At 39.2% G+C, this 27,019-nt stretch overlaps 1 protein-coding gene across 5 annotated transcripts in view; it reads right to left on the bottom strand.

Moving 5' to 3' along the window:
* Nucleotides 1-27,019, bottom strand: part of LOC110957685 (protein tyrosine phosphatase receptor type M) — a 188,290-nt gene that overhangs the window by 61,480 nt on the left and 99,791 nt on the right. For 4 of the 5 annotated variants that reach the window (XM_051953453.1, XM_051953454.1, XM_051953452.1 and 1 more), the window contains 7 exons: nt 25,929-26,130; nt 23,459-23,561; nt 10,499-10,772; nt 7,320-7,356; nt 6,409-6,483; nt 4,789-4,924; nt 3,381-3,410 (listed from right to left, as the gene is read on the bottom strand). In XM_051953453.1, the coding sequence (XP_051809413.1) occupies nt 3,381-3,410; nt 4,789-4,924; nt 6,409-6,483; nt 7,320-7,356; nt 10,499-10,772; nt 23,459-23,561; nt 25,929-26,130 (857 nt within the window). The remainder of the gene's footprint in view (nt 1-3,380; nt 3,411-4,788; nt 4,925-6,408; nt 6,484-7,319; nt 7,357-10,498; nt 10,773-23,458; nt 23,562-25,928; nt 26,131-27,019) is intronic. The other variant, XM_051953455.1, reaches the window with a different exon arrangement.

The raw sequence follows: 27,019 nt of genomic DNA, 5'->3' as shown, positions 1-27,019 counted from the left end.
AAAGAAGAAAAAAGCTTGTCTTTTTAGTGGTCAACTGTGCTGCCACTATATTCACAAGCTAGTTGCTAACGTCATGTGGTTTCTGCATATTTTAAATTAGAAATTTGCTGTACTGTTTGACAGTATTTTTTCTTTTTTGTTCTTCCTTTTACTTTAGGTTTTAGTTACTGTTCAGCTACTTCACAAAGAAAGAAATGCCTAAACATGTTAAAGAATTGTACAGCGGCAATACATGAGTGGAGAGCACAAGACAAGCCTGACAAATCAGAGTTCGATACAGTAAGTGTGTTTTTACTTAACTTGCCTGCTGCTTGATGGATGATTCTAGCTCTCACCAGAATAAAGACCCAATCACAACCCTTGCCCTATGCCAATTGATCTCTCCTGTCCCCAGTAGCAGCAGGCACAGCGACCTGTATGGCCACCTGATTAAAGAATGGTCATATTTGATCACACATGTAAGCGCATTCCTAATGAGCACTCTGACTGATATTGTGGTGCGTATTAGTCTTCACGGCCACCTCTGGCAGTATCCCTAAAGTGCATATTTTGGCAAGTGCAGGATGTTCTCATGCTTCTAAAAGACTTTGATGAATGCTTGAGAGCATTAATGGGTTTCATCAATCATAGAGGTGTTGTAAGCTCATGGCTGGCAATGGGGCTGTCTTCAGAACTGCAAATTAACTTCAGAGAATGCTCCAGAGGGGACTGTCTAAAGATGCAGTCTATAATTAATATGACAATATAAACTTTGGGTATGTGCAACACCTATACTACCCTTCCTACGCAGCACTTCTGTGATGAGACACAACATTTTCAGCTTCTGCTTTTACACCTGTGAAAGTGAAAATGAGGGTTCTTCCCAGTTAGCTGACATGCACCCTATCCATTCTCCCACTTATGACACGACGGAGATACAAGCATGAGATGAGAGGATTGGGAGTTCTGACATTTTCTCTCAGTTACTCATAATGTACAGCTGTAACACACAGATTTATTGTACTTAGTGATGCAGGCCTGGTGCTGAATATTCCAATGTATTTAACAGCAAAGTTATTGCTACACTCTTACTTTCAATAATTTACTGCAACAAAAGTCGACAGAGTTGAAAATGAAAGATGTTATTTAAGATTATTCTCTCGCAGCGCGTCACAGATCCATAGAACAAATCAAACGGCAGTAGCAGAGAGCTGGGTGAATACAAATCAGTCTAATCATCATTACATTCATTGTCCCTCAAGCTATTCATGAATAAATTGTTCAAATAGGTATCTTGCAAGAAAATTTTATGACGCTTTGGCAGGTTAGACATTTCATCACAGCAGTTGCTCAGAGGTGTCGCTTGTTACAGTCGTACTGTGAAGAGTTAAAAGATGAAATAAAAATATCTCGTGAAATCATAAAAAGGTGTTTCCATTTTCATACATCTGCTCCGGTGTTATTTATTCCGACATTTCCAAACTGTATTTTTTTATATTTTGTGTATCTGTTAGTATTTGTTGCTGTCATAGCACATTTCCCCAAGGGGATCATTAGTCCTTCATCTTACCTAACTGTATATCATGTTGCTATCTTGACAGCTTGCGGGAGGAGTCACTGCATTCATCAGCCTTCTCCTTTCCTTTTCGTCAAGTCGTAACCGCAAACCCCCAATTTATTTTGACACAGGAAAATAGCAAACAAGGTGGACATGGTGTTGCTAATGTCACACGTGCATCTACTCAAACACATTCTGTTCAGTGTTTGGAGTCAAACTGTCCTAATTTGGATAATCTAAAACCTGCCAATTAAAGTAAACAGACCCATCTTTAAGCAATAAGGTCTTAGAAACCCACATCTAAAATTAGACAATGGAAATATTGGATTTACTTGTAATTGTACACATGTTGAAGAACTACAAAATCATGTATGTATGCACTGGCTCGAGCACTCACTACTAGTCCTTCTGCTCCCTAGGCCCTCCTCGTTTATAAACTTGCATTAAACCAGTGAACACATGGATGCAAGAATAAAATGACCAAAACAGAAAACTTCTATTTTTATTATTTCACTATACTAACCGATCTTTTCCTGCTTAGCTTGATCATTGTATGCACTCAGCTTTGAAGACACCACTCCTCTAAGTCATTGGGGTTTTCCATTCACGGCAGCTGTGATCTAACATGAGTGACACGTAGAGTATTCAGAGTAGTATTATCTCCAGGTGTATGCTGAGATGTTCTTTGATCTGAGGCAGCTTCCATTCTCTTCTCTGATCACAGTCATCTCAAGACAGATTAGTCGGCATCCATCACAAAGACCGTACAGAGGGAGCCTATGAGCTACAGCGGGGAAGGCAGAGCTGCAGAATAATCTTCTTTACCATTCAGCAGCGAGATGTGGAATCATCTGTTATATTAAGAGCGTCTAAATCAGCACTATAGCTACTGTTTAATGATACTTGAGACATTGGAATTGAAAAGAGGTTACTCTGTGATCACATAGGCTTGTGTAGTAGCGATGCAAACATCTTGTCAGCTAAAGATGCAACTCCACCATCGCCATAGAATCAATGGGATGGACGTGCATTAACAAGAAAAAAAAAACATGCTGGGGGAAAAAAGGAGAGAAAAATCATGAGAGCTGAGATGGTTTGATGACAGAGTGAGAGAATGGAGTCGGGGTAGAGAAAAACTACAAATTACCACATGCACATGGAGCCAAATTGGTGAGGTAAACCTGTTAGCTCATGCTCAAATTTTAAGTATCAAATAACTCAGAAATCTAGTTAATCCAACATAGAGTTATTGATTGCATTTCAGCAGAGTATATAGAAAAGCGCACAAAATGTGAAATATTTGGTCTAACTCATTGAAGTTCTGGGCACAACCTAAGCACAGATGCACTGATAGATAGTGATAGGCACTTCAAACAAGCTAGCTTTGACAAGTCAACAGAGATGAAATCATTGGAGGCAAATGAAAAATTTACACTCAGAAAAAATGCAGTAGTTGCTGGATTGATTTTTTTTTTTCCTTTCACAAGATGAGTTTGGCAGTCGTAAAGTCATTAAGCCAGTTTAGTTCATCATTTGATACACAAACTCCTTGAAAGTCTAGCAGAGATTATGTATGCAATAGCATCTCAGTGATGGGTTTATTTTGTGGGGGTGTAGCTGCGTCTGTCTGCTTTTGTCAGAAGTTATGCCAATATGACATACAGTGTGATGTGCTCATCATGAGACGCAATGGAGTGGCGTCCTCCGTTCCTCCAGCAGAGATTACAGTTGGGCCTCTGTAATAGCTCTGGGCAGGAGGAGGATGACATGGCTCTTTGCATGCATGGAAAACAGTGTGTGGGTGAGAAGCATGGCACTAACATTACACAAAGTGGTTACTTACAGGTAGTAAGTGTAGGAGTGATAGGTTCTTCTGCCGAGTGGGGTGGTGGTAGGATTTAAGCAGTGGAGGAGGGGAGGGGATGGAATGAAAAGGAAAGAAAAAGTAAAAATATATTAATGTTTGAAAAAAGAGTAGAAATGAACAAAATCAGATATGGTGGCATACGTGGAGGTAAACTAGTGATCGTGAGGGCAAAGGTGATCGCTTGGAGTCATGTCATGCTTTGTAAGGGGAGTCGCAGTACAGTACAGTAAAAACCCTGGTTAAATTCACACTAAGCAAGTCTACAGCACGTGCTGACGAAGAGAAGGCAACCATGGTTTCACTAAAACCCTTCTTATAACCTTGTAACTTCATGCACCTATAAAAAATACAACATCTGACCTCCACGGTTTAAACTTAATGAGTGGTTTGAATGTCTAAACACAACCCTTATTCCCTGTCGATAACAGTAAATTACACAAAATTCAACCAATGAAGTCATCTCCATCTCTCGTTTGATTAAGGCTAATTGAACACAATTCCATTACTGTGTGCTGATTTTCACATCCACCCACTGATTGCTGTGCTACACAGAGAGAACGTGCTGCAGAAAATGAAGGATCTTATATTACTGTCAAAAATAAGCATAGATATAGTGACTGTTTATATATATATGTATATATATATATATATATATATATATACTCATAATTAATTAGAGCATAACTGCAGACGTGTTCTACTGCATCAACTCCACTGCTTTTCACACAATCCAAGACATTATTTAAGGGAAAATAAAATAGTATGTATACTAAGTTTCACTGAGAATTGTATTCTTTATACAAAGAGTACTGAAGAACCCAACTTCTCCATCCAAGAAATCTGCAGAAACTGACATTGTATTATTTCAACACACACTGTGGGCAAAAGAGGGTTGATATTTGCTGAGCTTGAGCTTGCCTGATTGCGCGGATCTGTACAAAGGACCTCTCACCAGTATGGGGTCCAGGGCTAATGTAAACTTCGCCTTTAGCTATATGGCCATCCTCTTTCCTTTAGAGCCTTTCATCATATTTTCCTTCTTATCTCCTCCCCGCCTCTCTCCATACCACGGGACTCAAAAACATTTTTTCTATTCCCATTTCAATGTCACTGAAGCACTGCACATTTGTTTGAGGGTGCCGTAGAAAGGGATTAATTTTTCATGGCACACTGTATCTCATGGCTGTAAACAGCCCTAATGGGGCGTATCAACATAATCAAATTAATTATTTACAATGACACCGACAATGATACCGTTTGAGGGAGAAATATACAAAATGATCAAACAGAAACTACGTATTTGTGAGCACCACAGAAGTACATTCAATCTCTTCCACAAATCTGAAATAGTATTTTAATGAGTATGGAGAAAAAAAAAGCTTACCTTTTCTTCATGAGGAGTACCACTCCTAAGAAGATGATGATGAACAGTAGAATACCAGCAATAACCCCTGCAATCTTCACCGTGTGGTCTGTTTGTTTCTCTGGTTCCACTGCATCAGGTTTGTGAGTGGCAGCTCCTGAAGAAAGACAAAATGCATACGGATCAAACAGTAGAAAGGGCCGAAAAAAGAGTAAAATTTCACAATCCTTTGTGGTTGTTCTCCACATAGTTCTATAAATTCAGTGTTTCCTCTCATTGATTTGATTGCATGGATGACTGAGGTGCATTAATCGATACACTGACATTCTGTGGATGACAATTATTAATACGCATTTATTGGCACAGGGTCATGCTTATCCTACAAGCAAGTGACTCCCTGTTGTCCTGAAGACTCCACCTTTACTTCCATCCTTAGTGGGCATCAGCACTTTGTGGATCAAGCTGCACTCAGAGATAAGTGCATAGCATTTTTACCCTTGGTTAATCACATTTGGGGCAAATGGTTGCTGGGCTGTAGAAAAATGCGGGATGCAGGGCATGAAAGATAATACCCAAGAAGATAAAAACGCCTGAAATAACCAAAACATTAAATTTCAGCTCAGAAGGAGATAGCCAACAATGAGAGGCACAAAGAGAGAGGGAGACAGAAAAAAAAGCAGTTGGTTTTAACAACATCTGCTCCTTGGGAAGTGATAAGAAGCACTCTGAGGCAGGCAACGTAGCTGGAATCCCAGCTGTCCACCTGAACAACACCATTATTCCTTGTCACCAGATGTAAATTTAAAATGATAAATTGTTATGTCAGACAAATCTTTTAGTACAAGCATCCTTCTCTCTTCAGCGTTGCCATTTTCTCTCCCTATCAAAAAGGTAAATATCCATCCTAGGCTGGCTGTGACATATTGTGGTGGGCTGTTATCAGCAGCTATCAACTGCTTTAGTTTAAAAATATAAGTTTTTAAGACGGAGCAGTGGAGGCTGTCAAGACCGGTGACATCATCATGTCTAGACTGATGGAGTTGATTTTGTCACAATATATTGTTACAGGCTAATCTTACACATATGCTGTCAGTGTCAAATCCCTGGTTGAGCTTCGAGTGCTGTACGTGCGCTGCCACAAATCAGTATTCTTTCATTCCAGCCTGAGAGAACTTGAGGATTCATGCACGACACGGAGAAACTGAGCAGAATTTGAATAGTTACACTTCAGCGTCCTTTTATGTTTACAGTTGTCACAGCTGCAACAACCAACACCAACCCAGACTTAATCTCCCACAAATAATGAGAAATATTCATGAAAAGGGATTAACTTCTGTCAAACATCTCCAGCATTGACACATCAAATGACAGTCGCACCACAAATAGGTCTTTCATGGCCAGTACTGCTGAGAAGATGAAGGTAGAAGACAGTGTCTGCAAGTCTTTGATTCAACTGTAATGATTCCATGCAAATAGCAGGACGATAAACTCAATTGAAAACATGCAACATTCTATTTATTTGTTTTCCTGTTGATGAAATCGCGAGTATGGCCTCCCCATTAAACATGCAGCGTGTAAAACCCAAGTGTGGCGCGAATAACGAAGATGGTCAAAGGATGCGCAGAAAGCTTCGGGTCTGACCTGTTAGTTGGTTGTCACCTGCCGCTGGGGCGATGCGGATGTAGGGGGTTGTCAGCTGAGTCACGAGTATGGCGGCTGAGTATAGTCAGTGGATCCAGGATGGCATGCAGTAAAAAGAGACAAAGACAGAGAGGCCACACTGAAGCTGAAAACAGCCATAACAACAGGTCCCGTCATCATGCAACACATGAGCCAGACAAAGATATCCAATACAGGATTAAAAAGAAGTTTGTTCGGCAAAGTTAGCAATTCCAATCATTTCACACAGGTTAATATAGTTGTGCGGTTAATGTAGTGCAGTAAAATGTATTCCTTCAGGTAATAAATTGCTCCTATGATCCTTACAATTCGAGCATGTGGTACCTGGCTTCAGCCTATTGAGCCATGAAGATAGAGACATCTGGAACTTCACATCAAATCTATAGTGGAGCTGCAAGCAAACTACAGAATACACAAGACTGTCAGGGCATGTGAGAGGGCCTCCCACTGCCCACAGTGGAGTGTGACTACGGCTCCCTTAGGCCTTATCAATTCTGCTCCCAGATCAATGGCGCTTAGACTTCATCACCCTTAATGTGTGGAGCAGGACGTTCAGGCAGCATAGCTAAGTACCTACAGACCTCCGTGGGCACACAGGCTGCCTCCCAGTCATGGAAAAACACATGTTTCTTTATCAATATATTGAGCAAATTCATGTGAAAACTATACTGCGTTGTTTTGTCTTTTGAGTCACACAGTAAAACTAACAAAGTTTCCATGTGATTTAATTAAGAGTGAGACATGGCAGCCTGTTTAGATTATTCTCATGTCAAAAAAAAAAAACATGTCATGTTAGTTTTCAGAAATCTAATGCACGTGAGGCTAGGAGCTGTATGTTGCAAGTATATTCATTCAATTTGATCCAGTCTTACCTTTGGTGGCAACCCGAACACAGTCGATTTTGGTCTCCTATACAAACAGACAAAAGGGGAAAATGGAAAGGGAAACAAAAAAGGAAGATCAGAGGCTATTATAAAACACAAACACACACACAAAGACACACTTATGGCAGCAACAACACCTATCAAAGAAAACATGGTTACAACAAAACTGCTTGGCCAGCTCCATGCTGTCCCCTATCATCTGTTGAGCTCAGTGACTGTGACACAAAATGCAGTTAAGCGAGAGGGCCCACATCACAGATTAGTGGTGCTGAGCTGCTGATTTGTCAGCCAACAGCGATCTGTCGGAGCTTGCGGCTCAAGGTGGTCAGCCACTGTGGAGAAACCAGAGCCCTGTGACAAGCGACACCAACCCAGCATGAAGGGCTCCAAAATGACACGTCAGGGAGACTTTCTGAATATGTAATGGAGTTTGAGCTCTGACAACAGCCTTCAACAACACGGGGGAAAAAACAAAACAAAAAAAAACACTGCTCTCGCTGCTGGCAGGGAAGTTTGTTGTAAACAATAGTCTGGTGAACAAGGAAAAGAACACAGACAGGAACAAGGAGGCTATAAGCAATACAACACACAAGACAAGTGCTGCATCGCTGTGTTTGCCCTAGTCCAGCTGTCCAATGAGCAATGGACATATGAAAGAGGCAACATTTAGAGGCTATGAGGGGCATAATGAAGAGAAAAAAGTGGAGGAAAAGACATCATTTAATCTTGGCCGCATGTACATTCTCCTTACTACTGCTTTTAAGCTGTCAGATGAACAGAAAGCTAAAAGAATTCTAGGTATGGATGGCGCACATTTTCTCTAAGTGCTAATTTGTTTAAAAGGCAGAGATAAATCATACCCAAATGATGAGGTATTAATTAAGACTTTCAGGACCGTCTATTGACAGTGAAGGCTAAATAACAGAGAATGCATTTGGCTGCTGCGAATCAAAACACTAAATGTAAAAATAACGTCAGAAATGCCCTCATCACATAGATAGAGTGTTGTGCGACGCCAACAGTGCTCTTATTTTGTTTGTTGAAAGAAGCCAACTCACACGACTCACTGATTTGCCCTGGAAGGCTTCAAACTGCCAGTGTTTTACTCTCAAGAGCAAACTTGCTAATTGGATTCAACCCTGTGTTACGAGTTATTTGTATTGCCTCCTTAAAGACATGCTGGTGTTTCTCAAGGAGGCTGTTTATGGTGATTCTCATTCAGGACCACAATCGGTGGGGCTGCTGAAGTTGCCATCGAGCTGTCTGCTGTGGTTCCGTGGAGGGAGGGACATGCCGTGCCACTTGATGACAGAGGCTGCGACCTGTGCGATTGGTAACCCCATTGTTGTTCCCTGACTCCCACTCTTAGCTGCTGCTGGGACAATGGCTTCTCTTAAATGCCGTTGATCAAAGGCTTGTCTGGCATTTGGCATAAAGTTCTAGTGGAAAAGGCAGGAGAACAGGGCCACAGTAATGGAGGGAGAGAGCATGTCACGATACAGAGCCCTGCATTCCAAGCATGACCTTGCTGTAGCCTATTAAGACCAGACACTGCTGTTGGTATAATCCACAGAGTACTGCCACATCTATCAGAGGCGGCATGAAGTTGCGCTTGTTGCATGCATGTGTCTGTGTAGTCAGGGAGCTCTGCAACGCTCTGCTTCAGTGCCATTGAGTCACCTAGTCAGTGAATCCGTCAGTCAGCCATTTATTCTCATTAAATTCAACCTTGAGTTTAGCAGTGTTTAATGTACTTTTTTATAGTGGATATGCATTAGATTTAAAAGGAAAGTCCAACTTTGACAAAGCTGCACAGTATGTTGCATTAAGAAAGCTAAAATAAAAGAAAAAATAATTACAATTTTCACAACCTATATTCAGTTTCAAATTGTATGCAATAGTTTGATTTTCAGGCCTTGTACTTGATTAAATTAAGAAAACAAATTAGTGGTTCTCTCAGTTATGCTAATGTAATTATCTCGTTGCTAAGTTGAAACAGTTGACTGTATTTGTGTGTGTGTGTGTGTGTGTGTGTATATATATATATATATATATATATATATATATATATATATATATATCATTGAGTGCTGCAGAAATTCTTTTGTAACCTTGGCCAGATCTGTGCCTTGCCACAATTCTGTCTCTGAGCTCCTTGAGCAGTTCCTTCAACCTCATGATTCTCATTTGCTCTGACATGCACTGTGAGCTGTAAGGTCTTATATAGACAGGTGTGTGCCTTTCCTAATCAAGTCCAATCAGTTTAATTAAACACAGCTGGACTCCAATAAAGAAGCAGAACCATCTCGAGGAGGATCAGAAGAAATGGACAGCATGTGAGTTAAATATGAATGTCGCTGCAAAGGGTCTGAATACTTCTGACTATGTGATATTTCAGTTTTTCTTTTTTAATAAATTAGCAAAAATTTCTACATTTCTGTTTTTTCTGTCAAGATGGGGTGCTGAGTGTACATTAATGAGAAATAAAATGAACTTTTTTGATTTTGGCAAATGGCTGCAATGACACAGAGAGTGAAAATTTCAAGGGGTCTGAATACTTTCCGTACCCACTGTATGTCTGCTTATACGAATGCTTTATACATATACATACATACATACATACACTACCAGTCAAAAGTTTGGACACGCCTCCTCATTCAATGCTTTTTATTTATTTGTATTATTTTCTACACTGTAGAGTAATACTGAAGATTAACACTTTTTTGTTTACAACATAATTCCATACACATTCTTTTATAGTTTTAATATTAATCTACAATGTATAAAATAATTAAATAAAAACTATTGATTGAGAAGATGTGTCCAATTTTTTGACTTGTAGTGTATATAATCACAGATAATTATTACAATGTAAGTCACAGAAACTGAATATCTGCTTTGTGTGTAAAATTCTAAAAAATACATTAAACCTTTGATGTGCAACATGGGTCAAAAGACACCTAAATCCTTTGGAAAACAGGTATCTCCTGACCCACACTGCGCATCAAAGAGTTAAATGCACTCTATTTTTCATCACTTGTTAGTAAGCAATGGATCAGACTTTTAAAAAACAAACAAAAAAATATTCATTTGGAGCAAGAGTGTAGCTTTCGTGTAACTGGCATGAATTTAAAAAAATGGAATGAAATAACAAAACTAACACCCACCCCGTTGGCTGTGCTGACAGCCTGGTAGTAGATACTGTAGCTCTTCTGTGGCAGTAGAGGGGCGTTCCAATAACCATTGTAGGTCTTGTTGTCCCCCACAGTGAATGGTTGGGGTGAGTGGATGCCAGCAGCAGGAAACTGAGCAGTGAAGTAGTACTGTGAATTTAAGAGCGTGGCGTTCTGAAAATGAATGGGAACTGGGTAGCAGCGCAAGATTTCTGCTGTGCCTCGTGCTCTGCGTGGACGTTCCTCCTCCACCACCACCTGGTACGCACTGCAAACACAAGACACAAACAGAATTAACAGACTCCTATGGGCCAAGCAGGCACTTGTAGAACGCAATTGGCAATCCAAGTAGTTTTATGTTTTGCCAGTTAGCGTTACCAGTGTAAAATGCTTAATGAATGGCAAAGACATAAATGTTGCAAAGCTCCAAATCTCTGAGTAAACCCAGGCTCTAGAAACTCTTTTAATTCAGAGGACTATTATATAATGAATACTGCATGCGTCATCTTTTCATTTCCAGTTTTGCTCATTAAAAGTTTAATCATATATATATCTGATTGAGATCAGTGCCAAGATAAAATGAATATACTAACATACTTTGGCAATATGCCTACTGATAATGTAAGGTTGTTGTATACAGTCCACTCATCATCTGTGCTAAAAAAACAAACAAAAAAAAAACAATTACCGAGTCATTTTAACTCTCTAAAAATAATCTAGCTGTTTTCTTTTTTTTGAAAACTGCAACATTTTGCAACCAACGGTTCATATTTTGGTGCGCACAAGTCGGAATTCAACCCACTGGCTTAAAGCAAGAATTAATTAGCTTAAGCAGTGCCCTACATAAAACATGTCTAATACTTTTCTTACCAGACTCACGGCTAGGTTAGCTGATCTCTGTGTTAGGTCCCCAAAGTAATTTTATTTGCAGTTTTTAACTCCAATCTCAATAACCCCACGGATGGATTTGCAAAAGACTATTTCCACACGGTATAGTTTTCAGCAGTCAAAAAGTGTTGAGAATAATGTCACTAGAAGAAGTCAGTCAGAATCTGCTCATGACATTCATGTTGATCTGACTGTTGTTGCTTTACTACTGTGCTATTGTGCCTGATGTTTTGTAAAGCATCCTTGGGTGTTTTGGAAGGCACAAACAAATAAGAATTTATTTAGAATTATTATTATTATTATTATTATTATTATTATTATTAGGGAAAATGCGTGACCTTGCCTACATAAGAACTGAAATAAAGAATGAACAGTCCCAGTCAAAAGTTTGAGGTCACTTAAAAATATCTTTATTTTTGAATGAAAAGCTTTTTTTTTAATGAAGATAACATTAAATAATTCTGAAATACAGTCTAGACACTGTTAATATGGTAAATGACTATTCTAGCTGGAAATGGCTGATTTTTAATGGAATATCTCCATAGGGGTACAGAGGAACATTTCCAGCAACCATCACTCCTGTGTTCTAATGCTACATTGTGTTAGCTAATGGTGCTGAAAGGCTAATTGATGATTGGAAAACCCGTGTGCAATTATGCTAGCACATGAATAAAAGCGTGAGTTTTCATGGAAAACATGAAGTTACCCGGGTAACTCCAAACTTTTAAACAGTAGTGTATGTTATTTACAAGTGTTACAAAAACCTTAAAACATATTTAGAATGAAGTAATTCATTTACTGACTGTAATGTGCATTCAAACATTTCAACAAATAACTCCATTAAAATAAATAAATAACATCTCAGTGCAAGAGAAATGAGCAGTAACACAGGACGTTATTTGCTTTTTCATTATTCACCAACTGAAAAGGTTAATGGCCCTTTCCATTTCCTCTCTATCCGAGCCTTGTGTTTAGCTAGATCAAAACTGCAGCCCTCTGTGCCTCTGACAGAGATGACATTGTCTCTGAGGAGGCCACTTAGCTCGAGGGTGAGACTGACTGTCTTATAGATGCTCATGTTAGTATGCATCGCGCATCCACCTGTTAAACCTATTGAGTCGCTGAGTGACAAAGACTCTGTTTACAACTGCCATGGAGAATAACCAGTCGTGAGCGGGAACTAGTGTTTCATTTCCAAAAGAACCATGGAAACAACAAGTTATTATCACAGACTACTGTACAAAGTTACTTTGCATTGTGCAAACTGCTGAATGAATCCACGAATGAATAAATAAAAACAATAATTGGACATGCTCTAGTTCTAGAAAGTGTTTTGTTTTTTAAATTTTAGCACTATTTTTTCAAAAACTGTATCATATGTTTAGAAATAAGCCAGTTAATTAATATCATGTATATTGTTCAAATGTGTTTTTTGTTGTTGTTGTTGCTGCTGTTTTTAAAGATTTTCTGTTTTCTGCACTGTTTTCTAATTTTCTAATGTGTGGGTCCCTGCTTTGTTTGTATGGTAACCCACATGCAAGGATGATGATCTTGTGGGTAATGTTGTGACCAAAAGTTAACTCTTAATTTTCTACAACAAGCATTGAAACACATGCATCTTTCTAACAAAAAACAACCATACATTTTGGTTATTTCATAGATTTATTACAGGTCTTCTGGAAATAAGAAACACAATCTGCTGGGTCAAAAATATACATACAGCAACCTCAGTTATCAGTTTTGGTGATGTAAAGCTGTGTTGATCATTTTTTCTTGGTGGTATGGTCTCTTAATCTCTTAAAGGTGATAACAATTGATTACAGCTGTTGACTTCTCTGAGCCATTTAAATATAACCCATTCCACATAGCCATTTCAAATTAGCTACAGATCCCAAAATCATCTGTGCAAACCATTGTTTGTAAGTATAAAGTGCATAGCGCAGTTGTGTCATTGCTACGATCAGAACGAAAGCACAAACTATCCCCTGCTGCTGAGAGACAGTTGGTCAGGATAAACAAAAGTTAACCAAGAATCACCAAAAAAAGCATTTCTGCAATGATTTAGAAGCTGCTGGAACACAGGTATCAGCATCCACAGACAAGTGTAGCCATCGACTGAGAGGCTGCCATGCAAGAAGGACGCCTGTCCACTACAGCAGCACCCTCAGGCTTGAATCAAGCATGCTGTTGAGCCCATGGACAAGGAAAGGGTCTTCTAATGGACAGTTCTGTGGTTAGATTTAACAGTAGAGCCTACAACGATCAGTAATATGTTTGAAGGAGAGAGGGTGAGGCCTTTAACCCCAAGAACACCAAACCCACTGCGAGGCATGGTGGAGGTAGTATTATGCAACACTGGTGCTTTCCACAGAAGTCAATGGAATAATGAAGAAGGAGGAAAGCTTCCACATTCTTCAGCAAAACCTAAAATCATCAGCAGGATGGTTGGATCTTAGATGCAGTTGGGCATTCAAACAAGACAACAACCCCAAACACACATGAAAAATGGTAAAGAAATTACTAAATCAGGCTACAATTGCGGTTTCAGACTGGTCTCCCCAAAGTCCTAAAAGGTGTTGGAGAAACAAGTCTGTGTCAGAAAGTGAACACATTTAGTTGAACTGCACCAATTCTGTCAAGAACGGTCAAAGATAGAACCAGAAGTTTGCTAGAAGCTCAAGATGGCTAACAAAACCAAAAAGTAGAATGGCTGTATGTATATTTTTTTGACCCAGCAGATTTTTTCATGTTTTCAGAAGACCTGTAAGTCTATGAAAGAACCAAAACGTATGATTGTTTTTTTGTGATGAAATCACATATTTTACTGATTCCTTAACAGAAAAATAAGAGTTTGAGGAGTCACTGGAAGTCAAGCCTGTCGTGATATACATGGTTGTAACTGGTGTATGTCAACTTTTGTTCACAATTGTATATATTCAAGGGGCCACTGGGTGCAAGTAAAAGAGGACTGCACACTGGAAAAAAACAAAACAAAACAAAGTGCAATACAAAAAAATGGATTCAGAAATTTCTGCAAATGAGGAACATCCATTACGTTTGTTGAACCTCCAGGATACACAGTGTGTTTTAGTGATGGCCCATCTGCACATGGTGTAAACATGTGATCTGTAGCTGAATAATTCATTCCAAGCTGTGCATTCATACCTGGTAATATTGTTTCTCTTTTCTTGATTGTACCTGGACTCTGGATTTCTTTTGGAACTAAGCAATACAGACTTGTCTGAAGTCAAAGAAATTAATACCATGAAAACTCTGTTAGCAAGGAGAAGACTTGTTATTGCATGTAGCCTTTTTAGCATGTCACCTTGCCGTGCATAATGATGTGTAGACTAAATTAAACCTAAACCTCCAGAACATGATTTAGCAAATCCAGATCCACTTCATGTCATACACACTATGTGCCAATGCTTCATGTAAATGACATATAAATGTAAATGTAAATGCATCTTTCATTTGTTTACTGGAAATATGTCACAGCACCTTTACAAATCATAATGATTGCAGATTGTACACACATAACACACAAACTACAGTAGATCAAAGAAAACTGATGACAGAATAACATGATTTGAACTCTATATGAACACACTGGAGACAAAGTAAAAATGACACAGATGTACACTGCAGTCCTCTGGAGTTTGTTTTCTCAAAAATAGTTTTCAATTTATACGACTACTTTTAAAACAACAATTTCAAACATTGTGCAGCCTTCACATCTAACTAGTCGTTCATTTTCAGTTCATTCATTGAATTCTAACATGTCATGTAAAAGTGACATTGGGTAGAGCCAGGCAGGATGTAGAGTTTGAATGACCCTGAACATTTTCACTCAGCCCACTTTATTACAAGAACAAGCAGAAAAAACATCTTTGTCAGAAAAAAACCCTCCACTGTAGTGAATGCGCTCTTAAGTTGTGCAGTCATTGTACAAACAGCCCTGGAGATGATCAATTGTTCCCAGCAGTTGGTACTGGATGATTAAGTATTCCCTTGTGTGTACAGCATGTGCTCTTTAACCCTATAGTTTATCATGAGGTGCTTGTAGTGTCATTAGAAAATCCCCCTCTGCTCTTGGTGGGTGTGTCCCAATTCCTTAGAGCTCTTCTATTTAGCACTGGGTTGGGAGGTGATGAAATATTTAATCCTGCTGAGAGTCTGCAGGAGAAATCAGCCTTTAATTACTGTCCCCTATTGAGAGCAGAGGTCAAAGGGCACTTGGAGATGGTACACGGGAGTCACTTAAGTAGCTGCAGAGCAGAACAGAAATAAGTGGTGAGGCTGGATGGCAGCCTCTGCCAAAACACCGGAGATATGATGTGAACTATAACAGAAACATAGAATTAAATGCAGTATTAAATATTAGATCAGCTGTCAGTCATATTATTAATTAGGAATAGTTGATATATTTTAATAAGGACTGCCCATGTCTACACTATCAGTTTTAAAACTAAATATCAGTTATGCCTACTAACCAGAAGTGTGCTTCTGCTTTGCTGTAGGATGTACACTCACTCATGGCTCACACCTATTAGCACTTAATATTCCAAATTAATCTGCAGATTGTGAAATAAAAACAAAAGCTGTCCCTCCCCAGGTGGCTCTTTGTGATATGATGATGTGGTTGTGCTATGACTTAATGACAGACATGTTATGAATAGAACTGGTTTTCTTTCCTCAGGCAAAATTCCAAGTGCCATAGGCTATGGGGCTCCAAGGGCAAGAACTCTTGTAATGTGGAAATCCAAACCACTGTTTCTCTTGCACAAAATATTCACTGCACCAAGAAACTAAAATCTACCACACAATAACTTTGCAATGTAATAAAAATGTTTTGTTCATCGTTGTAACTGATGGAGACAATATTATTTTCTTTAGTGGATTTACTTAAAGCATTTTTTATGGTATGTTGCTCTATGCATATAAAATATTAAAAGAAGCACCCTTCCTCCGTGTTTAAAAATATACTACTTTCACTTCAGCTGCTTATGAAATGCAAACCTGACTCAAGAGTTAAAAGCTGGTGATATAAAAACTGTAATTATTTTATTTTTTCTGTGACTACTGCTCGCATGTTAATATGCCTTGGAGCAGCTGACACCTTGTCACCTCATGCTGAGTTCACAATTTACATTCTGAGTCATTTTGACAGACCACAGTCATTTAGTCATTCTCTGGATTTAGTATGACATGAATAAGCAAAGAAAAAACACTAAACAACAGATAAACAATGATAGCATCAACAAAAATCCTTTGAAGGTAAAGATTTTTTTGGTCCAGTCTGGGGAGCTGCAAGAGATTTACATTGATGTTGACAATGGAAGAAGCATTTAAGTAATTTACCAAAGTAAAAGCAAAGTATGAAAGTACAAGTAATCCTTGTGGTTTCTGTCGATGTAGTATTATAAAATGATTAGACCACTATTATTCCGTCAAGGAATGCAGCGGAGTTATGCGACGACTGGCACCCATCTGTCTGTCTGTCTGTTATTCTGTCTGTCATTTTGTCTGTGTGCAACATTACTCAAAATCAGACAAATGGATTTGCATGAAATTTTCAGGGAAGGTCAGAAATGACACAAGGACCAAGTGGTTAGATTTTGGCAGTGATGCAGCTTATAGTCTGGATCCACAGATTTGTGAAAGATTTCTGTATCATCGTGAGATAGCGAGACGACATCACTGTAACTATGATTGCAAGTGAATCGCAATCACATGATTGCAGTTCACTACAAATCGACCTCTGCAGACTTATCAAGACTTATCTGTCAGAAATGATACAAGAAACAACTGATAAAATTGTGGGGGTATTTCCGAGTACCATTAATTCCCGCTAATCGCTACATATCATGCGATTCGGTATCCATACATAATGTACACATGCATAACACACATCTGTGCTCAGCGCAAGGTCATTTTGTTTGTGTGTATATCGATACTAAATGGCCGCATTCTATGTTGCTGTGATTTCTGATCATCAGTAACTAATAAATGAATGCTCCATTTCTAAAAAAAAAAACAAAAACTGATGAATTAAAATACCACAGTATACACAACCAGGCAAAGGTTTGGACACATCTTCTCATTTAATTATTTTCTACATTGTAGATTAATACTGAAGACATCAATGAACTGAATGAGAAGGTGTGTCTAAATTTTTGGCTATTAGTCTAGCATCACTAGCCTAGCCTAGACAACCCACGGCAACAAATTTAATTCTCTGCCAGGGTGGGTCTAGTTACCCTCGGTAAGCCTCGAGGTTGGATGCTCCTAAAACTGGCCGACGAATCACCATGAAGTGTAGAGTCAGAAGGCGGGCGTAACGAAGTGACGACAGAGGCGCGACGATTCTGACAGAAACAACTGGAAACAACTAGCCTAGCCGTGCTAGACAACCCACGGCAATGAATTTAATTCTCTGCCAGGGTCGACAACAAAAACGACAACAGTCGTTGAGCTCCATTAGCACCGACTCTGAATAATCTTTCTGTTAACATGTCTGTAATATACTTGAGCTTCACCCATTGACTGTATAAATAAGGCTTCACCGAACTACCGCATCCTCTGATTTCGGGTGCTCTAGGAACTACGTCAGCCTATTCGTTGTGCTGATTGGTTGTATACCTACCCAATTCCTGCAGAGTGATTTGAAAGACAACCTTTTAGCCCGCCTCCCTCCCTGTCAAGAGTTCCTAGACCCTCGTGTCTTCAGACCTGGGTCTAGCGTGGCTAGGCTATAGCATCACTGCACTACATGCAAAAATTCTACATGAAAATCTCACTGAAGTATCAGTAACAAAATGCACTTATCATAAACAAAATAGTCTCTGTCAGTGTCTCTAATAATGTTAGGATATATTATCATGTTACAACTTAATTATGTGCCTCATCTTAAAAGTAACAATAGCTATTAAAAGTAGTGAAATAAAAGCACATCTTAAAAAACTAGACAGATTTAAATCACCCTAACAATTGCACTTAAGTGAAGTAAATGATGAAATGTACTTACGGTATTAATCACTAAAACACTAAAACTGTGATTTTCAGTATGTTTTTTAAAAAAAACCCTACTCCAAGCAAAATCTGTTTTTAGCTATGCTGTCTATCCATACTGTTACTAGCTAAGTGATAAACTGACAGTGATAGCTAATAGTCCCCCTAACAACAATCACATCTTCACAAACATTTTAAATCACAACAGGTCCCTGTGGAAAAAAAAATTGCAATCGTGCTTAATTTAAAAACTGCTGAAATCCTCGACATCTCTCATTGAAGAGAAGATGGAAAGACAAGCAGAGACAGCGAGATGTAGGTAGATGATGTACTAGAAGAATGGTATAAACTGTTAAAAGCGGTCTGCCAAAGGGGTCCTGCGGTAACACTGCAACCTGAGCTGACACCAATTAGGCCTCCTCCAGCCCTCCTGCCCGATAGATTTCAGCTCTGCCGCCATGTGATGCGAACCAATTATGGCGGATTGACTTGGAATCGACTGTATGTGACCTGAAACTCAGATTTATTTTTCATGTGGGCTGATAGAGGGAGAACTGCGGGCTGTTTGAGCAGATGAGAGAAGGGGTATGGGGAGCATTTCAATCACTGTCTCTCTCTCTAATGCTAATCGGCTGGCTCTATATGTCTATACGTCTGATTTAAGAGTGGTTGTAAGTAACACACTTCCCCTGACCCAGCATCCTTCCTCTGTGTCTCCGTCTTCCTACTCTTTATATTTACCCAGTGTCCATAAAGATATAGAGCAAACAAATTAGAAGGTACCATAGATTACATTTGCCATTAAATCATAAGAAGCACTGAGTCGTGTCACGTTTAGACACAGCTATTAGCATTTGCTATGCTGTGATCAAAGAAAGTTAGTGCTTATTTTAGGACTGTAGAAAACCACTTAACAGATTTCAGCCTGTGGTTACGTACAGATCATCTGATGCTGTAGGGCAGAAGCTACACTGGAACTCACTTTCTTTAATATGCTACTGAAACTGGTGTATTTTATAGATTTTTTTTCTGTTTATGTACGTGTGTGAGCTTGCTCAAGGCAAATGCTATAGCAGAAAGGGAGAGAAGGGCTGATTTAGTGGTGTGAATGATAAGGAAAGCATCTCAAATCATTTATTTCTGCAGAAGCATGTAAACATCTATTTTGATGTTACGGATTGAGGAGGCGTATTCTGGCCCTGACGAGCGGCCATTGCAAACATTAGTTTAACACGACATGACTGATAGACAGTTCACTAATCCTCTTAAAGAAACAGTGTCCCCTCTGGTAAAAATTGTTCCTGGCTACATGTGCCGTCCCTAGAGATTAGAAGCAAATTCCAAGTTGGAAATGTTATACCAATTAGCAATTACACAAATGAAAAACTGACTGCCTCCTTCAGCAGTAACAACATCTGCCCAGATCTGTCTAAAATATGATTTGACTTCAGCATGACTGCAGGATGTTGAAGTGAAACAGACATTTGTCGTCTGTCATGTCCTGCTTTCTTTTTGAGCCACCGCTATCTTGTGATCTTCCAATGTGTTCCCCTTCCTGTAATACAGCAAAACATCTGCTGTTGGAAACTCAAACGTCTGGAGCTCTATTACCTCCTAAACCCAATCAGCATGGAAGATTGCGTTATCAAATCAAGCCTCATGCTGCTCTGCTCTGTAGTGCTGTGGATCAGTGTTCTCCCTTGTCAAATCCCTATTTCATAGGGGCTTCAAAACTGATTTCATAAAGTGTTCGATTTCAAATGAGCTTCCTACTACTCTCGAAAAGTGATGGTTACTTTTGCAACATGAGCGATAGCACGGAATTAAGACTAAGTGTGGTGTGAAATTTCAGTCCTTGGATAATTAAAAGAAAACTCTTCTGTAGACTTCCTGCATCAGCTATATCTTGAACCTTCAAGTAAAACATGCCCTTAGATGTGCCTTAACTTTGAATGTCACTTAGTCATGCAACTCAACCCTTTCTCCCAAAACAAAGAACGTGATGGAGTTATGATCAGCGTTCGTTTCTCCATGTGTTTGTCTGTCTATTCGCAACATTACTCAAAAATTAATTTGGATGAAATTTTTAGGGAAGGTCAGAAAGGAACAATTGATAAGATTTTGGCAGTGAGGCGGCTTTAACTATGACAACAAGTGAACACTACGCCAGCTGCCTGCTGATGATCACATGATTACGATGCTACTACAAATTAGCCGCTGCAGATTAATCGGGACTTATCTGTCGGAAATGATACAAGGAACAATTGATAAAATTGTGGAGTTGTTTCCGGGTACCATCAATTCCCACTGCCCGCTACATATTTAGGTCACACTATTCGGTATCCGTACATAACGTACACATGCATAACATACGTCTGTGCTCAACGCAAGGTCATTTTGGTTGTGGGCACATCTTTATTAAATGACCACATTCTATGTTGCCATGATTTCTGATCATCAATACCTAATAAACACTGCATTTCTTAAAAAAAAATTCTGCATTTCTGACAATGCCATATGGGGGAATGTGGCAAGTTCGCAGAGTACTGCACTCTCTGAGTGCTTTTCTAGTCATTTTTTCAAGTTTGGGAAATTGAGATGACTACAGGAATACATTTATCATTACTGGCCAGGCAGGAGATCCTAACAAACCACCTAACTCAACTTCTCTGAATGGAAGCTACTTTACAGTCACCATAAATTTTCAAAGGCATCGTGTGTCACTTGAGGTGGAGGTAGAAAACATCTTCAAAAGCCTGCCAGTATCTTGTCTTGGACCTGCATCATAATCTCTCCTGTTTGCTGCCCTCCACCACCTCCTCTTTTTTGCAATTCATATTTTTCCAGACATTGACTGCACACATGAAGGTGACACACTGGCCTTTACATCCTGTGAGATTTAACAGGAGTGAAAAGGTGGGAAAAGATATGTGTACTTGAATACCTTTAAAGTTTGGATGTGGAGAGTCTGTGATCAAAAGATGCCTCAATTAGTTTGGAGGTACAGTCGTGCCATGTGCTCAACTCCACTGATGAATTTTTTTAATGGATTTTACTGATACTCGTGAAACATATATGATTCTTAAAACTATATGCCTGAATCACAACACATCTTTTTCTTTTAGAATTGAATGACTATTAAGCACTGAATGTGTTTCATCTAAAATATATCAGATGACAACATATTTAGGATGATGTTTAAGGTGTTACTACAAAGTAGAGTCTCAGCTTATTCAAAGAGAATGAGGGTCTCAAATTAAAGTCCATATCTCAGAAGACTAATCTATTTCATCTTTTCCTGCATGCCTTCAAGTGGTAAACAAAAGAGAAGTCCAGCATGCTAATGAATGGAAGCTCCAATTTGCGACACTCTCTTAATTATAGTTAGGGGTTTGTAATTACTTTGCTGAAAGACTGGCAGCCTGCGTAAGGCCCACTGAATTGTACCTGTGAGAAAATTAAAAACCGATCACTCTGTCTTTCCTGCTCAGGCCTCTCTCTTTGGTGCTGGAGCATTAATCTAGGCAGCTGCGCATACGGTAAACATGAGCTGACAAGCCTGACTAAAGATCTCCAGGCTGTAATCTTTAAAGGACTCAGATGAGTTGATAGTGTAAAATTGAGTCTTACAGCAAGCCAGCCCAAGTCTGTATCACTCCTCATATGAAGTGCTGAGCACACTCTGTTCAGGTCCTGGTGGCTGAGGCACAAGGTGCCACGACCAAGACCAGAAATTATTATTAACAGAAGTCAAAAAATTTACCTTTTTTAAATGTTAGAACTAACTCTTTCTGAGGACCTAGACGGAGGGCAGAAAGGTATCCAACAGACTTTAAAACTAGGGTAGGCTGCATTTTTTTGTTTTTGTTTTTGGGCACCAGTTGGCAAAAATGTCAATAATGCCCTTTCAATGTACTGTAATTCAAGTAGTCTGAGAGGAAACTAAATGCCTGCTCCTTATCTTGACTCTGTTTTCGGGTTTTAGGAAGTCTAGCTAATCACAGTTTTTTCACCCAGAGGATGTAAGATAACATAAAGAGCAACAAAATTCTTTAGGACAGTAGGATATGGTGGCACAATGAGTTACACAGAGGACTTGGACTCAGAGGAGTAGGGTTTGAATCCCATGAGGAGCCACAAGCAAGTGCTGTTGTCTGAATTCGCTGCTTTAGTCCTGGTTCCTGCCTTCCCTAGCATTAGTCTCTTTATATCAAAGAGCTACTATCCCACCTCCATCATATGCAGATGCCATCTAAACCAACCAATAGCCTATCAATACTAAAGAATATATGTTGAAAGTTCTCTTTTCTCTGAAGTCTGACTTTGTGTTTTTCTAAATTTTGACTCTAAGGTTTCTAATTTAGTGGCAAATACATATCGATTTCAAACAGTGGTTATTGGTCTCATTGTTTAATCATGTAGGTCAACTCCAAAAGCTCTTTAAATAACATATTATATCTCATCTGTGTTGTTTGGAAGACTTTTTCCTTAACTTTAAACTGACTAACTTCTTCATCTAAGCTAACACAATCAAATACTACTGCACAAAAACGAGAAAAAATGATCAAACATATTTAGCTCCTGCCAGAAGCCCATGGTGACCTTCATAAACCAAAATTACGACTTTTGACCAACAACTTGGTATTCAGACAAAGCCGCTCTACTGCTTCTCTGATAGTGGCTAATAAATGCAGGATCAAGCAGGCTAAATTCCAGCATTCCCCCAGAAGCCTATAGTGACTCCGGGTGGGCTGTATGGTACATAAAAGACATGCAAAGGGAAGAGATCCTGAAGCTAGCCTTGGCTGCACCAGGCTTTGTTCTCATCTTCAAAAGCTATGCTTCTTTTTCACAGGATCAAAATCCACAAACAAATAAAGCTCAGATACGTACAGTAAGGCGCTGAATTCCCCGGCAACTTTCCTTTATGGTGGGGTATTGATAAACACAAGCTCTTTGATATGTTTTTGTTGCTGATGTTGCTACTGGTGTATTAATATGCTGTTTAGTTGTTTCAGTATGTGCTGTTTATGTGTGTGCCGTTTCAAAGCGTACCTGACTGGTGCTCCTCTGCTCTGGGCAGGTTTAAGCAGCACAGTGACTGTACTGTCTGTCTGGTTCAGTGAGGTCTCCTGGTCATATGCTGGCATGGAGGGAGCTATGGAGAAAAACAAGAAGAGAGAGGTTAACACGTGTCAGTTATACATGTGTGTGTGTGTGTACTGACAGGTGAACCGAATGGCATCAATCATCTTGTTGTAATGCAATGTTTGCTGGCAAGCCTTGACTCCTGAGACACTCATGTGAGTGTTTGACATGTACCACCCACCTAAACATTGCAGGTCAAGCAACGCCCCACCCCCCCATTGCAACAGCAGTCCTTCATGCCAGTTGCCATCCTTAGCAGGACATGCACTCCAACACGCTTTTTGAGTATGTAGTGACATAATTTAACCTTCTAAACACCCAAAATGCACTGGCGGATTAGAAAGACATGTTATCTTTCAAAGGTCCTAATCTGTAATGTGCTATTCTGTTGAAATCTAAGTGTAAAATTGTGATATTTCATGAAAATCCATTTATTTTACATCAGTGGTCCTCAACCAGTGGGCTGCGGACCAGTATCAGGCCATAGGTCATTTGCTACCAGGCCACACAGAGAGAATAAAAACAATTTATTTTACATTTTATTTCTGGCAGAGTCTGAAGGGTGTTTTATTTTGAAAAATGATTAGCTTGTCCTCCTATCGCATCCGTCTGTGCTTACCTCTCAAACTTTATGTTAAATGAAGCCGTCAATCTGCCAAAATTAAGATAAAAAACAAACATCTCTGGAGAGCTTCTTTTAACACATAGAGAGACTTGTTGCCACAGAAGAAAAAGTAAGTAAATATTTAGCAATCAGAAGCAATTTTATTTGTTTACGACAAAAAAAAGCTATCATTATTAACGCGGCGGAGTTATGTGATGATGTACGTCTGTCCATCTGTTTGTCTGTCTGTGAGTAACATTACTCAGAAACGGACTAATGGATTTCAATGAAATTTTCAGGGAAGGTCAGAAATGACACAAAGACCAAGTGATTGGAGTTTGACAGTAATGTGGCTTGTAGTCTGAATTTGTTAAGGATTTCTGTATCATTGCGAAATAGCGGCATAGTCCCACTGTAACTGTGACAAAAAATGAACACTAAATCAGCTGCCTGCTGACGATCACATGATTGTGATCCTACTACAAATCGATTGCTGCGGACTAATCAGGACTTATCTGTCGGAAATGATACAAGGAACAACTGATTAAATTGTGGGGGTGTTTCTGAGTTCCATCAATTCTCGCTGCCTGCTACATATTGAGGTCACATGAATTGGTATCCGTACATAACCTACATATGCATAACACATGCCTGTGCTCAGCACAAGGTCATTTTTTATTAAAGATTTCATCCATTGGAAATAATACACAGACTGAGCAGCCTTAGCAGAGTACTGTGCTCTGTGAGTGCTTTTCTTGTTTGCTATGTGCGCGATGACTGGTTCGTAGAAAATTGCTTTGCTTGAATCCGGTCTGTAATGCAAAAAAGGTTGGAGACCACTGTTGTACATGTCTTATTTGAAAATCAGATTGATTAAAAAAATGCTCCTAACAGAATGTGTAAAAAGCCATAAACTATAGCTCTTTAGCCTAACCGAGAAGACATTCACTGTGGTCAACAACCATGTCACAAAAATTCAGGAACTTGTCTGCAAAACTGAACCTAACTGCAGGCTGTGCTTACACAGAGCACATCAGTAAAATGAAAGGAAAATATATATCATTTTTTATGCTTTCTGTCATTATAATGTCGTTAGATTGCACAGGAGACATCTTTGAGTTCTTTCTCATTCCACCCATATTAGTGCTGGTTTCATAGAAGTGCAGGACTTCATATTTTAGACAAAAATGAGCCCACAGTGACTAAAGAACTACCAGAATCTGCTTGGGGTTCAGATGCTTAATCGTTAAATATGACAATATCTGAAAAAGTGTAATATATCATGTCATGTCACAAAAGAATTACGTGCACACACATTAACAGGAACAAAATGCAAACTATAGCCCCATGACCATCATCTGAAACTGTTTCATTCTGCTAAACCAGCCACAGTTGATTAAAACACAGTTTCTGCATGACTGATGGAGTAATTCTGCTAAATGCTGCTAATGTAATAACCAGACCAAACAGTAGCGGCATTAATTTACTTTGTTTAGTTTACTATGTGAATGGTTCAGTGATTAATCTCACATATAATGGATATTAATCTGTCCATGTTTACTGGTTTGTACAGTGTTTTGAAAAGCAGAAAGGCAGGATTTACCTTCTGAGGCTCAAGTAAAAGCAGTTTTATCTGACTTCGGCTGAGTTAGAAGCACATTACAATCTGCTTTTACACATTTGAACATAAAAACCTCCAGCAGCAGTAAGTGGTGCGCTATGTATTCGACATCCATGCACACACTAACTGGCCTTGCTGTTGACCCTGCTGACCTGAAATTTTGGTGGTGAACTGGGTGATGACAGGGGGGCCGTAGCCCTTGGCTGTGCTAGCGCGCAGGGTGAAGGAGTACGTAGATCCCGGGTAGAGGCCTGTGAACATGTGGGTGGTCTCGTTGCCCAGCTTCACTACCTTCCCACTCTGGTTGGAAAGGTCCAGCTCAGGGTCAAAGGAGCTCACCGCCTTGTAGGAGATCTAGGAAGGAAGAAAATGAATATTCTCACAGTGGCCTCTGGTACTCTGCGTTCAGCACTGTTCAGTAAGAAGAGGATTTGTATTCATACAACAAAAACATTTTGTGTTAAGGCATCCCAGTGGCTCAGCCAACTAAAGCATTTACTGTTCTTAATATGCAAGGATTTCAGGTTTTGTATCCCACTCATGGTCCTTGTTATCACATTTTTCCAGTCTCTTTCTCTTCAGCACTACTCACTAATGCCATGAAGCAGTTTTAAAAGTCTTGTGCTGTGCTTCTTCACTTGGATGCCCCTGAGTTACCATTCTACTTTAATGTATCTGCACAAATCAAATGCAATCAATTCAGCAGTATGGAAATAAAAATGGGGAGTATCATTAATGTCAACTTCTTTTGAAAATCTTTTATTATTTTTTACGACAGATTAGATTAGGTTTTTTTTACTCATCACATGCACATACAGTACGGCAGTGAAATGTAGTGACTATCCACTAGGCTTTATAAATACAAAATGTTAAAATAGATAAACATGAAATGCAAAAGAAAAATACAAATAATACAAAAATATACTATAATATACAAGCAATACAATCAGGTAAAATGGTAACCTTATATGGAATGAGTAAAAAGTAGTTCTATATTGATATACTGTACACCTCTATATGCCAAATGTGCAACGTTACATAAACGATAGAAACCGATGTTGAACGCAATTAACTGTGTTCCACTGATGTAATACATCAAAGAAAATTCTCTGCACGTGTAAAACAAAAACTGACTGCTCTGTGGAATTTGTCTTCAGTACTAAAGCCAGTGCTCGGAGCAGACTGTGAAAGATCTCGTCTTGTGCGTGAGCTTCTGACTTCATGTCAACCAGGCTTTATGCTT

The sequence above is a fragment of the Acanthochromis polyacanthus genome, chromosome 9 (genome assembly GCF_021347895.1).
Source record: "Acanthochromis polyacanthus isolate Apoly-LR-REF ecotype Palm Island chromosome 9, KAUST_Apoly_ChrSc, whole genome shotgun sequence".
Classification (NCBI taxonomy): domain Eukaryota; kingdom Metazoa; phylum Chordata; class Actinopteri; family Pomacentridae; genus Acanthochromis; species Acanthochromis polyacanthus.
Note: the sequence above shows the minus strand (reverse complement) of the source record. Positions and strands in the feature narration are given on the sequence as shown.